General features: G+C 33.8%; 1 protein-coding gene across 1 annotated transcript; it reads left to right on the forward strand.

The window, feature by feature from the left end:
- The first annotated feature begins 1773 nt into the window (after positions 1-1773).
- On the forward strand, positions 1774-16550 carry LOC129001522 (uncharacterized). The gene is made up of 2 exons (XM_054428846.1): positions 1774-1884; positions 15933-16550. The coding sequence occupies exons 1-2, from the start codon at positions 1828-1830 to the stop codon at positions 16506-16508; spliced, it is 633 nt and encodes a 210-aa protein (XP_054284821.1). The 5' UTR covers positions 1774-1827; the 3' UTR covers positions 16509-16550.
- The last annotated feature ends 675 nt before the right edge of the window (positions 16551-17225 follow it).

Below are 17225 nucleotides of genomic sequence, written 5' to 3' on the forward strand. Positions count from 1 at the left end.
TAGATTCCCATGCTATTTAAATGTGAATTATTTTATTCTGTAATAACCTTTTGGTGCATAATTAAGAAAAATGAATATTTTTCCCCAAAATTTCATGCCCAGACCTTTAAAATGAGACCTCTCCCAGCTTTCTACGGCCTCCAGTTCGCTCACAATTTCATTGTAAAATTTTGGGCTTACGGAATTAGATATATAGATGACTACTGGTACGCTTTATTTTCTTATGGCTTAGATATTATTATCAGTAAAATACCTGGATCTATTGACTAAGTCCATTCAACAAAATAGAAATTTCCGGGAGATAATTTAAATGTTATATGAAAAATATACGATAACCGTAACTTTATCACAAACACACTACTATGTTTCTTTTCTTAGCTTGGTAGTTATAAACAAAGCGTTGCATGCGAGAAAAAAATACAAATTATTTGTTACCTGCACTTAAATTAATGTATTATTCTTCAGAAGAGATTTTCTTTGCCCTACCATGTTTTTTTCACAATAATGATCGAATTACATTAGGAAATTTGAAATACGGTAAAAACTATTAATCCCCATTGTAAAGCCCTTTAAATAAGGAAGTTTTTAGTAATATTTGATAAACTCAGCGGAACTCAACAACCGAAATATAAATTGCTGAATGTTATTTAAATTTTCGTCGATATTAAAAATAATTTGTTTAACGATGAAATTTAAATAGAATATTTTCCGTACCCAAACGATTATGTGTTATATCTATTTAAAATGTTGTGAGGATTCCGAAAATGACATTTAAATTAACAATACAACTACAATAATTTTTGAAAAATCTTAATTTATTTGTTATTCTCTAACTGTCGAGGCTGGGAACCTCAAATTTGCGACATTCTGTCACCGTTACCATGTAGTTTAATGCTAAATGTTATTTAACACTTATGACCGGACACCCTGTATATATATATATATATATATATATATATATATATATGAAATTGAACGGATTAGATAGTTTAACACTGATGATTTTGTATCAGATTGAAGCTTTAAGCATTGGTTCTACATATACTGACCATAATATAAATGCTTACATAGTCAAATTTCATCGGTAATAGAATTCTACCCCCCAACCACTTTAATTTTGAATTTTCTAAACCCCTATCTTATTGCGTATCTACTATATATATTGACCCCCTATGCCAACCAGAGATGAATACAATAGACACATCTTTGTATGGAAACTGTTTAAAATATTTACACTTTTTAAAAAGTTGATTTATTCAGAAAGTTACACCACATAAAGAGTAGACAGTATTGTTAGATCGTGTTAAGTTTATCCTATGATTCCCTACCCCTACTGAGCAAGAAGTCGACAGTGTTATAAACACTAATAACATGCAACATTATAAATCGCTAAACCATTGATACATAGGTGCAGATACGTTTCCAACACGTCCCTCAATGGAACAGTACAAAGTTTGAGGAGGAAAACTAATAGAACAAAATATCTCGGCATACTTAAATACTAAGTGTCAGTTCGTACGGGCTACTACCATATAGATTTACATTTGAACACGTCATACTTTATTTATCTGAAATAATCGAATCTGACCTCCCATTCGATAGATTCCCACGTACGAACAAAATGGTCAAAATTTCACCTCCTACATAGGCCAGGTCCAAGAAGTAATTCACAGTTTTTTTCTTCTATTTATTTTGTATCACTCGCAGCAATAAAAACGGTAAACATATGCTGATTGCTGGGTGTTCGGCAAATAGTAGATTGTACGTTATAAAAGACTTACTGATAAAGAACTTGAAGATTCCCGCGCATTGCAAGAGGATCTCAACATGAAGGCGGTCACACTTGCGGGTCTTTTTGGGGTTGTCCTCCTCGCCGTCCTGGCGGTAAGTCGAATATTAATTTTGGGGACATTAGGTGGTAGAAATCGGGAAGAGCAAACTTTCAAAGTTAACAGTGATATCGATTACATTGATGGAGCTCTTGGACAATTTGGGTGATTTTTCAAATATTTTTAGAAATATTATGATTGACATTTTGAACTTCACTTTGTGCCATCATGGATGTACTTCGGCTTTTGTTAATCTTATTTATTGTTGAGTTAGAAAATATCGGTAGGTTATTCTGTACTCATGGGAAGATATAGAAACATATATTGGATTTATGTTGATATTTGTTCTTGAATTACGCACGAAGGAATGTTGAGAGTAAGGGGTGAGAAAGGTAATTTTAATATTAGTTAATGGTTTTGAGCGATAAGCCATATAACCAAGTAGCAAAGCAAATCAACATATTTCCCCGCATTTTTTATTTCTAAATTAACTCTTAATAAAAGAAAATATTTTTTAAATATCTTCTTTTCTTACATTTGTTTCTAAACAAATAAAATTAAAATGGTTTGTTTAAGGTATTATAATAATACTTTTACATTAGTTAAAACCAGTTAAAAACCAGAAGAAATTAAATTAAACCCGTAATAACATCATGTTAATAAAAAAATAACTATATATGATCTTTATAGGAATAATTTATTTGGATTTTTGTAAGCAACCCATTACACATTGTGTAGTCTAATTTTTTTTGCAAAAAACCTGGAAAACTTATTGCAAAACTTGAGAACTATCAGATTTTTTAATAGTTTAACTAAATAAACTGCAATTAATGGGCCGATGAACACTATATTTTTCGCTTATCAAATGCAATCTATAGGCACATTTACTACGCACACCTAGACAAAAGATAACAGAAGCAGTATGATAAGTAAACAACAGATGTTTTGTTTACACTTTGATAAGACCCGTCAATAAATTAGATGTATACTGAAGAGGTAATAAATAAAGAAAAATACGAAGAGAAGAAGAAAACCAATGAGAAAAAAATGACATAAGAATAAAAAAATAGAATAAAATACGAAAAAATAATATGAGAGGAAAAAAGAAGGAAAAAAACATTTAATTCCTAAAAATTTCAAAACTTCAACAATATATTAAGATATTTTTTAACTAATTACTTTTAATAACTTTCCGATTAAATAAAGAAATAATTACAACAATTTTGCTTTACAGAAGTTTAGTTTAAAAATAATAAAAATAATAACTAGACCTATAAATAAAAATAACAAATAAACAAAAACAAATAAAAATAATAATTAAATAAAATAATAATTAAATAACAATAATAAAAATAAACAAATAAATCCGTATTAAAAATATATTGAGATCAATAATCTACTCAGATGAATTAGTAGCTTTGTTTCTTAACTACTGTAATGCCATCCTACTTTAGCAAACGAAAACTTGGCTTGATGTGCATTTGTTATGTAACCCGATGATGCATTGCATAGTGTTGAAACATCTGACTTGTTTTTGTTTCAAGTAATGTTTACCCATAAATGAAAACATAACTGCAAATCCCTTGAATAAAACAATAACAAATACGTTGGAAAACTAAATTTTACATTTATTGGGCTAATTTTTATGAATTTTTTTATTAACTTGTCGGTGATACTTTTCGTCGACACAACCTAGTAAAACAAACAGTCCCAAAATCCCTTTGACTTGTTTTGTTTATGTTAAGACAAAAATAAGACAGCATTACGATGTATAAGCTTTGTTCATACGAAGTTAGTCGTACATTCTTTGCTTATTGATTCCACATCATCGTTCAGAATTTAGTTCAGGATTATAAGCTATTTATATTGGACAATAATCAGGTTAGCTTTCGAACGTAAAATACGAAAATTATATTTAATCTTATCTTTAGTGTATCATGTTTAGATAACTGTCATGTTAAAGTATTTTGGTTTCCAATTTTTTTTATCGTAATGTTTTAGCACTATAAAGACCTGAAGGATTAAAACGTATTTTAGATATTTATATTGATTCAAATTTAGAAAATAACTATGAATAAAATGACTGTTTTGAATGGTTCTTAATTTTGGTTCATCTAGTTCAAAAAGTCTCTTTATAATTTTAGTTCGATATTAGTCGCTTTGGCATTTTATTCGATAAATAAGTTTGTGTTATTGATCATCTCTTCATTCGAAACGTTAGGCCCTTTGATATTTCCCTCGTTAGATAAGTTTGTCAATTGGATATCTTCATTGATAGAACAGTTTTTGATATCATCTTAGTTAAAAACGTTAGCCACTTTGATAAATAAGTTCATCTCTTTGACATTCTCTTCGTTGGATAAGTTTGTCTCTTTCATACTCTTCTTTAGATTTTTTAGTCTCTTCAATGTCCTTTTCGTTAGATACTCCGTGTTTTGGTATCCTTTTCGTCAGACAGTTTGGTTTGTTGTTATTCTCTTCCAAAGGCTATTGAACAAGGTAACTGTTCACAAGGGATTTTGGTGTTATTAAAATTTTCAATATCCAGTAGTAGGAAAATGAACTCTTATTCTCTTCATTGGATGCGTTAGTCTCTTGCATATACTTTTATTTAGATTTTTCGTCTCTTCGGTGTCCTTATTGTTCAGTTACGTATCCAAGATTTCGTTTTGGGAGGGCCAAAACCAGGAGGGTATGAAATACCCCCCAGGGTAGAGGGGGGGGGGTTCAGAGGCACCCAAACATTTAGGTATTTTAAAGTGCTAAAATACAGTTTTTATAACATCTCTGAAGGTTATAAATTCGAGAATAGTCTCGGTGTAATACCATTTGTAGTTAACTTTGACTGTTCAGAAATCTGTATGAACAATTTACCAAAATATTATTACAATTTAACTTTTATGAACTGTTAAGTCTGTCCATAAAATATTTTTAGGGAACGAATTGTTTTTAAGCAAAGAAAAAAATGCACGGATGAAAAAATTATAACTATCCAATTTAGGTTTATATCCTTCTAAACACATATAATAACTACCATATCAAAGGTAAATAAAGATACATAAAAAAAATTATTATAACTAGAGGTGTGCCCGAAAATTTCGTTAGATAATCCGTTTTTTTATCCTCTTTGTGGGTACATTACAGTAGTCTCTATGAAATTGACTTCAATTGTTAATTTTGGACTTATGCTTAGAAGCTAGAAATACCCGTATTTCAGGTTGGACTCAATTAGTGTGTTTAAATATGCCAAGTTGATATTATTTGCTAGGATGATTCATAATTACCATTACTTGTTTAATAATGATGACAATGGTTATTCATTAATTAGAACTGCGTCCAAGTTGAATGAGTAGTTAGAATTTTTGAAGCAGCATTCAGATTTGTTGAAGGATACAATACCGTGTTGATCGATGACTGGATGAATAAATGAATGAATCGTCCTTCGTAAGGGATTGATGTATGTTTTGAAAAAAAAAACTCTTTTCCTTTTTAACGTGTAGGCCCTAATCCAAACACACGTTAAGTATATTAAGTTTGTAACAAAAATATATCAAAATAATATTCAGGTGATGTAAACATTATAATGTTATTATATTTCCACTCAATATGTCAATCAAATAATTCACATTAGCTAAACTTTAAATACTTAATCAAGGTTAGAAGCTAGGTTGATACAGCAATGGTTATAACATCTGACTTATTTACTATAGTCAAAAATCAATTAACTAACAAAATCTGAGAATAAATAATCCTGCCACAGCCATGGGATACAGAATATCTTATATACTAAAAAACCTTTGCAAAACTTATAACAGCTAGCCTGACCATACTACTGGACCGAATTACACGCGGTTGGTACCAAATGAAAGGTATTTTCCTGTAGATGTGCAGAATCCCTTTATAAATTAAAATAGACTTAAAAATAAGCCCAAAAAATGAATTTAAAATAAAAAATTACGGGTTTTATGGGTTGCCATGTTGGTACCGGTAGCGAAATAACAACAAAATATAAAGATACCCCGTTTGACTTCATCTGTATAGGCCTACTTATTTAATACGTAAGCAGGTTTTTTGTGACATACTCCTCCAAAACTACTGAACCGATTTACATGTTTATGGTGTCATTGGAAATAGCGTAACGTGAAGTTGTGCAGGAAACTTTCTTTTTAGGGAAATAATTAGAGAGTGAGGCCGTGGAGCCCTTTAAAGTTTCGTATTTCTCCATGAGATTAAACATGGGAAACAACATTTTTATGAAACTCCAGCTGTTGTCAGGAATTAAAAGTGAGAAGAAGAATATAAGTTAATTGTAAACAGTCATTAAGCTTGCTAATTTAACATTTTGCTACAAACATTTACTGACTTTATTGAATTAAATATTTACTATTTGAATTTGGGTTGGAGTAAATATTACAATGGAAAAAAGCGAGAGAGCCTTCATAATTTGATATACTAAAAAAGAAAACAGAATTAACACTGTACTGCATTTCTTAGTAATTATTGAAAGAGCCGATTTGATTTGCAAACCATGGAAACATATAGGAAAGTTATAGAACACCACCAAAGAGAAGAAATAAAAATAATGTATTTTTTATAATTTATGATCATTCCCCTATTATTGACAACCTAACGCGTCTATGAGGAAGGCTATTTTTAGAAAACACTAAAAAACAAGATCAGCTTTTGAAAAATGATAAGATATTTACAAGAAATGTTGATTATATCGATCTTTTATGTCCATCTTGAGTATTTCTATAATCTTCGAGTCAAATCTTTTAAAGTCATCAGACATTATGACTGTTATTCGTTTTAAAACAATGCCTGTAATACTTGGCTTTTGCTCGAATTCGAGCAACAGCTACACTAGTAAGTATTAAAACGGTATTAATAAAACTAGTGATTGGATAAGTTACTGAAATAAACAAGACAGAATACAGTACAATACGAACAAATAATCACACCTGATTTTAATAAGGTAATAGATTGAAAGAATAACAAACAAATTGGTACAGCTGAGGTATTTTTTTGGAAAGTTTCCTTTAGAAATGAATTACGACCTTAAAGGGCAATTTATGAAATAATGGATAGTTTTTGCGCAAGGTTTCTTTTCATGACAAGCATTTTAAGTATACAGGGTGGTAAAAAAGTCCCAGGACAGTTAAATATTTTAAAAAATAATGCAGATAGAGCTACAATACTTGGTACAAAGTAACAGGGCATAAAACTCTATTTTAACACATATTCAGTGATCCAATAACACTTCAGGGGGACGGCCCACAAGGAGTCGGAAGAAAATCTTAAATGGAAGCATAGGTCAATATGCACATCAAATTAAAGGTATTTTTTAGTAGAATACAATGCCGCAAACCGCACTTCAAAAGGTTGATCCTGCGCAAAATGGCAGTTGTTCAAATATTCATTTAATTTACATTGTTATTATACGCTTACTCCTCAGGGGGCACAGCCCTAGGAATCGGAAGAAAATTGTTACCAAAAATTGTTAGAAAATTGTACCAAGTATTGTAGCTCTATCTGCATCATTTTATAAAATATTTAACTGTCCTGGGACTTTTTTACCACCCTGTATAGTTTAAGGGAGTGTGACTTTTAATTTTCTCAAAAGTTCAAGGGTACTTAGGGATTTATATGTGGATTTGACAGTTCTGCATGTTTACATAGATATTTCAAAGCAAATGTAGACATTTTGAGTTTTTTCATTGCAGCCATGAGGCCAATCAATATTTACTTTTAAAATCCTCACCTCAGAACTCTGAAAGCCAAAGGGGCAAAGCTCTCGGTCAGTATCGAAGCGCGAATAGTCCTAAACGGATCCTTGGTATTTTGCAAAATTTAAGCCCAGTTGGATCAGTATCTTTCGCGTGATTGAGTATAACACGCACACTCACAGACAGTGAGACAGACACCATTAGATTAGTATAATATTATTATATTATCATCTTTTAACTGGAGTTTCTTTGTTATCGGGTCCTATTACATGCAAAAATGATAATGATAAAAGAGATAATATGATCTACAAGTAAGTTATGACAAAACATTATTTTCATTTACAAATATATTTTATGTGTTTCTTCGTCAAACAAAAAAATGCCCTTTTCACTAGCGAATTCCCTTTTAAGAGAATATTTTTCAAACAAGCCAGAGTAAAAGGTTAACCTACAACATTCCCAATAACTCTAAAACCTCATTGATAACTAACTATGCAAGAGTGCATATCAAGCTGATCGGATGTAAAAAAACAAGGTTACCAACATGAGCCTCTTTTGTCGTTCTAAAATGTGTTTGACATTAAAATGATTGGGTAATGCTGTTATAAGAATGATTTTTACCATCAACTGTCAAATAAATTAATGTTTTGTAAGTTGTCAGATTAAAAATCCCATCATTGTAAAATTTGAAATTCCGCTGAAATTTTAATAATAAAACTAAAATAGTTGTAAGTAAAACGTGAGTTTCCTTTATATCTTACTAATATTATAAATCTGAAAGTTTGTGAGTTTGTGTGTATGTTCGTGTGTGTGTGTTGCTCAATCACGCATAAACTACTGGACGGATTGGGCTGAAATTTGGCATGATGATAGCTCACATTCCCGATTAACATTAATAAAGCATATTCTTATCTCAAAAACCCTTTCGGGCTCCGCCCCAGTGGCTCTGTAGTTCCCCATGTTAATCTTATGATTTTTCATATTTAAAAGGGATTAATGAATCTTAACAGCTGTTTCAATTAAACAGTTGGTTCTGTTCTATGATGTTCAATACATAGCATACAAGTCACAAGGATTACCAACAGGGTGCAGCACTATTATTTTTTTTATTTATGACAACAGCTAATTTCCAACCAAACGGTGAGTGAGCGTAGCGAACGAACTTCAACTTAGAGGCGAGTTAGCGTAGCGAACGAGCTAACCTGAAGGCAAGTGAGCGCAGCGAACGAGCTCCAACCTAAAGGTGAGTGAGCGTAGCGAACGAATTTCAACCAGGAAGTGAATGAGCCATGCGAATACTTATGAAGTTAAACGGGGCGAAGCCCGCGGGTACAGCTAGTTGCCTTTAAAATGGAAATAAACTACACCAAGCCGTGGCTCGGTCCCCAGGTAGTATGTACTCTAATAATACTCTTACATGAGCAATATTTGCTTGTAGGCTACATATACTTGCACAAAGATCTCGAAAATTGCTTCGACGATTTCCTTAAAATATTGTAAGTAATTTATATCTAACCTAAAAACGTGTTTCGTGCAGTTAAAAATGACAACGAAAATCTAATTACGTAAAAAATGAAATTGAAAGTCTTAAATCTTTTAACAGTGAGTCTTATGGGTTTGTGGGGCCTTGGTTTACTACTTTGGCAACGAAATAACAACGAATATCGTAAACATCACAAAAGAAAATAAATAAAGACAACAGCTAAATTAATCAGCTGTTATATTTCTTTATTTTCTTTTATAAAAATAAATATAACATAGGGCCTATATAACATAATAAAATATAATATATTATAGAAATAAATATTTCTTTTCAGATTTTAAAGTTGGTGGTAAAAATCACTCTTATAACAGCATTAATAGCCTATACTTGTATAACATTGTTTTACAGTTTGAAAATTCTAATTTACATAAGATAAATAATATAATATTATTAAATATTTATTTCACTGTTAAAACCAAAGTTTGCAAAAAAAAAAATACCTCAGTACTTCGGGGATTAAGTTTTGGTAGGAGAGAGCCAAGTAAAATAATCAGTATTTTATCAGAACTATTTTCACCTACTGTATATCGAGTAAAGTAGGCCCAAATCGTTGCTTAATAGTAACAACTGATGTTTCCCCCTATGTTCTGTATTAATTTAGTAATTGGCTAGTATACTGTGGATGGCTTGTTATAAACACATGTTTCAAGTCTTCTGTTTACTTTTTCCTTGTTATATGTTCAAACCAACATGGTTACTTGGTAACCCTAACCCATAAGGCCAATGTCAAAAATCTTTGACTTTCAATTTAATTTTTTACTTATTTAGATTTTTGTTGGTAGATTTAACTGCAGTAAACACGTTTTTAGGCCAGAAATAAACTATTTACAATATTTGTAGGAAATTTTCGAAGCCCTTTACGAGATATTTGTTTACGTATACATACATAAAATGATAAAAGCATACATACAAGCAAACGCTGCTCATATAAGAGTATAGGATAAATAAATAATAATACATAGGAATATTCCAAACGTGTTTCTTACAGTTTGAGTTAGGGCAAATAAATCACGAACATTTTACTACGAACAATATAGTTTTTCTCTAATTCAACAATTAATTATTTTACTAAAACACCAACTAACTACTCCAACGTCGTTATTAATGCAAAGGGTAATCGTTAAAACACACAGACGAATGAATAAATAACACGTATGAATGGTGCCGATGCTACGGCCATTCATTCGCAGTTAGGCTTTGTGTTATATTCTCACTCTTTCTTGGTACGTGTCTTGGTACTAGAAATGCAACAGATACATGTTGTACTCTTATTAAACGAATCTTTAACAAATTCCAAAGGGACCAAAACACCCGGCTCTTCTAGTCTTCTCATAAATTTCCGGTTATTCATCATTCACTGTTTATAGCCTATTCATGATTAATGATTTATGATACGACAGGTCATCTTGATGTTTACAAGTAACACGTTTTAACTCTTGATGGAAATTCATTTGTGGTGGAAATTATTTCTACGACCTGTCAGTGTAAGCATGTTTGTTTCTCATAAGTAGTAATTTTGAAATATTTGTGGAAAAAATAATGCATACGAAATTGTTACAACATTTGTCTGGCCTTCATCACATGATGAATAAATACTATCATAGCTTTCTCTACATGGATGAGTCCAACAATGTGGCAACACCGCACTCGCCGGTCTATTATTGTCATGAACAGTAAATAACAAATAACAAACGTGTAAACGTTAGTGTTGCTCGGACGCTTACTAAAAAAGGCCGGGATTGCGGCGTTGCCAGTTATTTCGCCGCGGCCTTGGTTTAGTGGAGGCTATGTTACTATTTATTTTCCCAAGATTGAGTCTTTATCTGTTGGAAAAAATTTAAGCAAACATTAGGTTTATTTACAGATATTTTAAATGGACATTGGTCAAATATACGTTGCAGGAATCAAAACTGTTTTTAGAATATTTTTAATGATTGATGCTATCCGCAGTAATGATAAATTTGGAAATAAATTAGAAAAATTTCAATTAATGTAAATGATTTGAAATGTATCACTTAACTGACCAGGTTAATATAATGGATGGTTAGGATAATGTTTCTAAGTTTTAGGAAATGTTTCACTTACAATCCAATTCGTGAACTTAAAGTCAAGAGATGACGATTCAGATTTTGTACACACACTCTCCTATTCTCATGGATCAGACAAAGCCACTGAAAAGTATGAAACACATGAGCGGCAATAGCTGATTTATTCTATTTATTACCAACCTTTAAACTGTTGACAACCATAACAAAATATTTTGTAATACGTTTTTGTTCCCTGGTATAAGAGAGTAAAGACACTGACTTTAGCCCTAAAATAAGAGAAGTGGCGGTTCAAAGGCCAGGGGGACTATAGGGGCTAAAGCACCCATCAGACCCTGTAAATAAAAAAATACGTTTTGTCACAAAAATGTAACGGAGGTTTTTGGACACGAATCAAGACTCAATCAGACATAGTTCTAGACATTGAATGTAACTATGTGATGTAACTGCGATATTGTACAGTATTTGGTTTAAACGGGCATATCAGATAACACATTTATAGTTTTCAAACTTATATATTGGATTGTACTGTACCGGCTCACCCCTTGCTTTGCTGGATACGTTCCACGCATAGATCTGTAGTCTATATGTGGACGGGCAAATGCAAGGTTAAAAGTGACCGCCAACCGCCAACCTCTTTTATAAAAAAAAAAATAAATAAACAATACCGGAATGAATTAACTTTAACATTTTGGTCCTAGAACCACGCTCAAAAGAGAAACAATTACAGTAGTCGAAATCGTGCCAGCGTTACCAAACATCACCAACGTCCTGTGACGTTGCTTCTGCTTCAAAAGAATTTGTATGACTATGCACTGATCTGAAAGCAATGTTTCAAAAGGAAGGGCTCTGCAATTTTAGAGTTATTCCTTTTGGAGAAATACCTGGATCTCAGCATCCAAAAAGGACGTCAGATTTTACTATTGGTTGAGAAGTCTACTAATTCTTTGCGTTCAAAATCAACAGCATCTGTTTGAAACTCATATTCTCGATAGTTCTGCAATCTTTAAAGTACCATAGTTTCTTTTTTCAAAATTCGATTGCGTATATATATAAAGAAAACATAATATTTATAATGGTTTAAATACCTGCATTCAGTAATCTAATATGCTGCTTGTGGCAACTATAGTTTCGGTTCACAGGGAACCATCTTCAGGCCGTACAAGGCGTCGTTATTCACTTCCATATATGAAGGTCGTCATAAATAAGGTCGTCATAAATAAGTACATAGAACACGAACACCCAAAAACGCACATTGATACAAACATTTAACATTAAAAAGACCGAGTACTCGGGAACACGTGACAGGTGACGCGACCGGGTGGAAGTCGAAGCTCGAACTGGCCACCCGGTCGCGTCACCTGTCACGTGTTCCCGAGTACTCGGTCTTTTTAATGTTAAATGTTTGTATCAATGTGCGTTTTTGGGTGTTCGTGTTCTATGTACTTATTTATTAAATGACGACCTTCATATATGGAAGTGAATAACGACGCCTTGTACGGCCTGAAGATGGTTCCCTGTGAACCGAAACTATAGTTGCCACAAGCAGCATATTGGATTACTGAATGCAGGTATTAAAACCATTATAAATATTCAAACGTAATCCGGAGGCTAACAACTCTTAAAAATGAAAACATAATAGTTTATGCTGTGATTGTTTACGTTCCAAATATAGTTTTGAAATCTCATTTCGTTTGAGATAATTTCTCATGCTTTTCAGGCTTTTTTCCTATCTGCTGACATAAATTTGATTAAGAATTATAATTACAAGGCCTTTTATGGAAAGAATTTATTAGATTAACTAATTATTTTTTGGATGGTTCAACTGGAATCCCCAAAAGAGGGCTCTAAATGTGTCTGTATATTTTAAAAATATAGGCCTAATCAAAATAACACCAAATGTTCTGGTTAAAGTTTGTCTAACGCTTTTTTCTGTTCTCAATGAAGTGTTTACATCTTAAAGTCAACCTTTTTAGAAAATATTTGGCAAGTTTATTTCCAATAAACGAAATAATTCGTGCAAAGGACACAAATAATTAAAGGGTATCAATTAGTAGACCAACAATTTTTATGTATGAATAAGCAAAAACTTTTTTTTTCCTCTAGTTTGCGTTGCAGGCTTCGGTTTAATAGAAGCAAAAACTTACCCTTAAGAGTAATTTCATAATATTCTTCTTTATCAATAGCCTAGTCTGTTTATAATTTTTTAAGTGGTCTTTTGTACTTGACCTTTTTAAGCATAAATGAACCTTGTACAGGCTTTATCTCCACTTTCACCATTTTAGTTGAACCCGCTTCTGGTGATTGATTGTACGTTGAACAGTTGTGCTAACTATTGTTTCAGGCGCCTTCCCTCGCCGCTCCCACCCCTGATGCGGAGGCAAAACCGACAGCAATGGCCGCCCCCGGGCCAAACTGTATGTTACAATCGTACGGGGTGGACCCAGGCGAAATGGGATCACTTCTAAACGTAATGCTAGACCTGTCAATAAACTTGCTGGAGAACAAGGACGATCCTTGTAAGAAACAGGAGATCATTAAGAAGATGCAGAAGGCGCGTGGTGACATGGACACATACATGAAGAAGCACGACGAGGCAGGCCAGGGTCTCTTGGAAGGGTTGTTAGGACCGCTTCTACAAGCCGTGGACCAGCTGTTGGAGGGGTTGCTAGGAGGTGAAGGAGTTCTAGGAGCTGTCGGAGACCTTCTGAGCAACGTCATCAACATCCTCCTCTGTCTGCTCAAATCTCTCGGACTAAATGTTGACGTTAAACTCATGGTTAGGCTGGGGAACCTGCTCAGCTTAGACCTCGGCGTCCTCCTCAACCTCGGATAGATAGATTAGAATTAAGTGTTTTATACCTACAGCGAGATATTTTATGTACCTATTTTGAATAAAATCTTAAAATACTTTCAGCAGTATTTATTGCAGGGGAATTCACTTTGGCTCCTTCATTTGAACATTGAAAAGATATGTTCGATTCTTCTCAAGTCCGGAGTAGTCAAATTCTAACACATTTGAATTAAAAATGTTAAATGATAATACCGGGAAGATTTACTACAAAACTTAACAAAACCTCTCTGATTGTCCTTCACAAAATGTGATCCTGAAAATGCTTTAGTTTGATTTTCATTACTTGAAGCGGCTTCGTGGCAATGAGAAATGTTCACTGTGTGATTACGCATTACACGTTTTCAGGTGGGATGTAGCGTACTGAATGTAAACTGTTTTTTTTATAATACAAGACTGTCAGTGTATTTAATTTAATTTATTTGTAAAAGTAGTGTTATCCATGGATTCTTTGTGGTATTTGTCTAGCTTAGTCACTTGTACTGTTCCTGATAATGTTTCATGCAGGACTAATGGTTGGATTCACGGATGCACTTTGAGAGATGTCAACTGTGAAGTGATGATTGTTTCAGGGCCCAGCCATGTCGGCTCCGCACCCTCTAGCAGAAGCGGAACCAGCCCCCGTGCCGGCGCCGGAACCCAACTGCATGTTGAACTCCATGGGGGTTGATGGCGAGAAGTTAGGAAGTTTGTTGAACATTATGTTGAGTCTCACAGTTCAGCTGTTGTACAACGGAGACGACGAATGTCAGAAACAAGATTTGATGAAGAAAATGACTTGCGCGAAGGAACAAATGGAAGAGTTTATGGACAGTCAGTCTTCCCAAGGACAGGGTTTGCTGGAAGGTCTGCTGGGACCTGTGCTGAAGCTTGTAGACGATTTGCTAGAAGCTTTGCTCGGAGGTGGAGGCTTGCTCGAGGGAGTTGTTCAGCTGTTGACGCAACTCATACAACTGCTTCTTTGCATTCTGACCGGCCTCGGGCTCGACGTGGATGTCCAAGTCATGGTCAAGCTCGGCAACCTTCTCAGCATAGATCTTGGAGTTCTGCTCAACCTCGGATAGAGTTAATTTAAGGACATTTTTACTACGATTAGAAGCTGGATGTAATTGATAATTTTGTAAATAAAACATTGAAAGTCATTTTCTTTTTTACATTCTATACTTGTTCTTTTATTGAAGACTTAGCATATTTGATGTGATATTTGATGTGACATAATTTTATAGGACCAACTTGGACTGTCGTAGGCTCTACTGTTTACATACTGTGATAAATATAGCGACCATCTTAGGATACATTAACATTATAACTTGCCCTTATTCAAATAGGATTTCAGCTTTATGCGTGCAGTTCTGATGTTATAAGAATAACGCTATTTTTCGATTGATTTTTGGTGGTTACAGTGTTATAAACTGTGTTTACAAATCTTTCTAAATCATAGACTGTCAGTGTATTTAAGTTGTAAATGTATTTCGGCAAATTAATTGTGTTTTCAGGTCTTGAGTCAGTACCAGTTTCCTTAGATGGTGCAATAACAAAAAATATACCTTGACAAGTTAGCTTCCTATACCAATTGAATTATTTGATTAACTTTTTGAGTATATCAATAAATAAATTAGATCCAAAACAAAAAATAAAATTATACTTTTATTCACGGTGTTTGTCAGCTATATTCTTTATGTTATTTGCACCATAACGTTACTGAAGGTGTGCCTTACTGTTCTAATTTCTAAACAAATCATTACCTTAAAATTAACAAATAATTGTTCAAACAAAAAGAATTGAGGGAAGTTACACCTTCATGTAATTCAAGGTCTACAATTTTCTGTAGCCTACAGAAACTAGCTGTGTCCTTGTCTTGGCAGAGAATCCAAAATAAGTGTTGCAAATAAAAAAGCGTATCAAAGCGTTATTCTGACAATGCGTTGTTTCTTGCAGAACTCTCCTGTGGAGGCATCCCCTCTGCCGGAACCCGAACCGGAACCGCTACCAGAGGCTAATCCGGGTAAAAGTCTAGGACCCGCCTATGAAGCCGACGGAGCTCAGGGCTGCGATGACGAGGAAGACGGTGGCGGCGGCGGCGGCGGCGGTGGTGGTGGTGGTAGTGGAGCCCTCCTAGACTTGGAGGTCTTACTCTCCGTCGACCTTTCCGGCCTGGGAGATCTGCTCAACTCTCTGCTAGGTCTGCTCCTGGGAGTAGCAAAGGCTTCTCCTTGCGAGTACGGTGAATACGCAAAGAAATTCGAGGGTTTGATCGCTGATGTCTACGTGTACGTCAACCTCCTAGGTATTGAGGTACAAGTGAACCTCCTGATCATCCTGGGTCCTCTGTTGGAGGCTGTGCTGGGTCTCGTCGAAGGTCTTCTCCAAGGTTTGCTCATCGACCTCAGCCTCATCTTGAACCTGGTCCTCAACCTCCTCGTCACACTCAACCTCAAGATCGACCTCGGAGTTGCCGTTCAACTAGGAAACCTCCTCAATCTCGATGTCCTCGCTCTCCTTAGCCTCGGGTAGATTAAGTTTTAGTTATAGCTTTAAATACACTGACAGTCTTTATTTTTTTGTTAAATGTTTGTGTTCCTTTTTTCGCTTAAGCCGTTTCATCAGTTCGTGATGGTGTGCTCGAATTTCACAGCTCTGGTGTTTCCCTGCAAGAAAAACGCGGAATTGGGAAGTATAACTGTTTTTATTCAAAATTACTCAACTTTTCAATATGAGCTAGCTCTAACAAAAGATAAACTAATAAAATAAGCACACCATGAGCACGATAAGACCAAAAACATAATAAAGGTTCTTTTAAGATGTAAACCTAGAGACAGCCTCAATCACAAATTTGCTACATTTAAAAAAAATTAATAAAAAGTAAAATTGGTTTGTTTTGAAATAGAGTAATAATGAAATAAGGTTTGTTAAGCTACATACATTTGGCCAGTCAATCTTATGTCAACAACCATTAAAAAAAACAGCATATTGCATGAGTTCAAGTTCCACGTGATTTTAAATCTTTAAAACCAAAATTGTATGTCAGGAGTATGCCTACTAAAAATGTTCCTGATTTAAACATTCTCATTTATAGCCCAGCAGTAGAACTCTAATCAGAAATCAGTTGTTACGATTTTGGTTTTGTAGTAATTAACCTTTATGATTATATAAAATATATAATAGGAAATTGAGCATCATTTAACAGGCAGGTTCTGTTAATTATTTGGCAAAAATAATGCAATAAAAGAC

Source organism: Macrosteles quadrilineatus, unplaced genomic scaffold (genome assembly GCF_028750875.1).
Source record: "Macrosteles quadrilineatus isolate MER2022 unplaced genomic scaffold, UCM_ALF_1.0 Scaffold_8__2_contigs__length_117827958, whole genome shotgun sequence".
Taxonomy (NCBI): Eukaryota; Metazoa; Arthropoda; class Insecta; order Hemiptera; family Cicadellidae; genus Macrosteles; species Macrosteles quadrilineatus.

Excerpts from the sequence above, each read along its gene's own strand:
- LOC129001522 (XM_054428846.1), top strand. The coding sequence starts at position 1,828 with ATGAAGGCGGTCACACTTGCGGGTCTTTTTGGGGTTGTCCTCCTCGCC. Across the intron at positions 1,885-15,932 it reads TCCTCCTCGCCGTCCTGGCG|AACTCTCCTGTGGAGGCATC; the intron begins GTAAGTCGAATA and ends TGTTTCTTGCAG.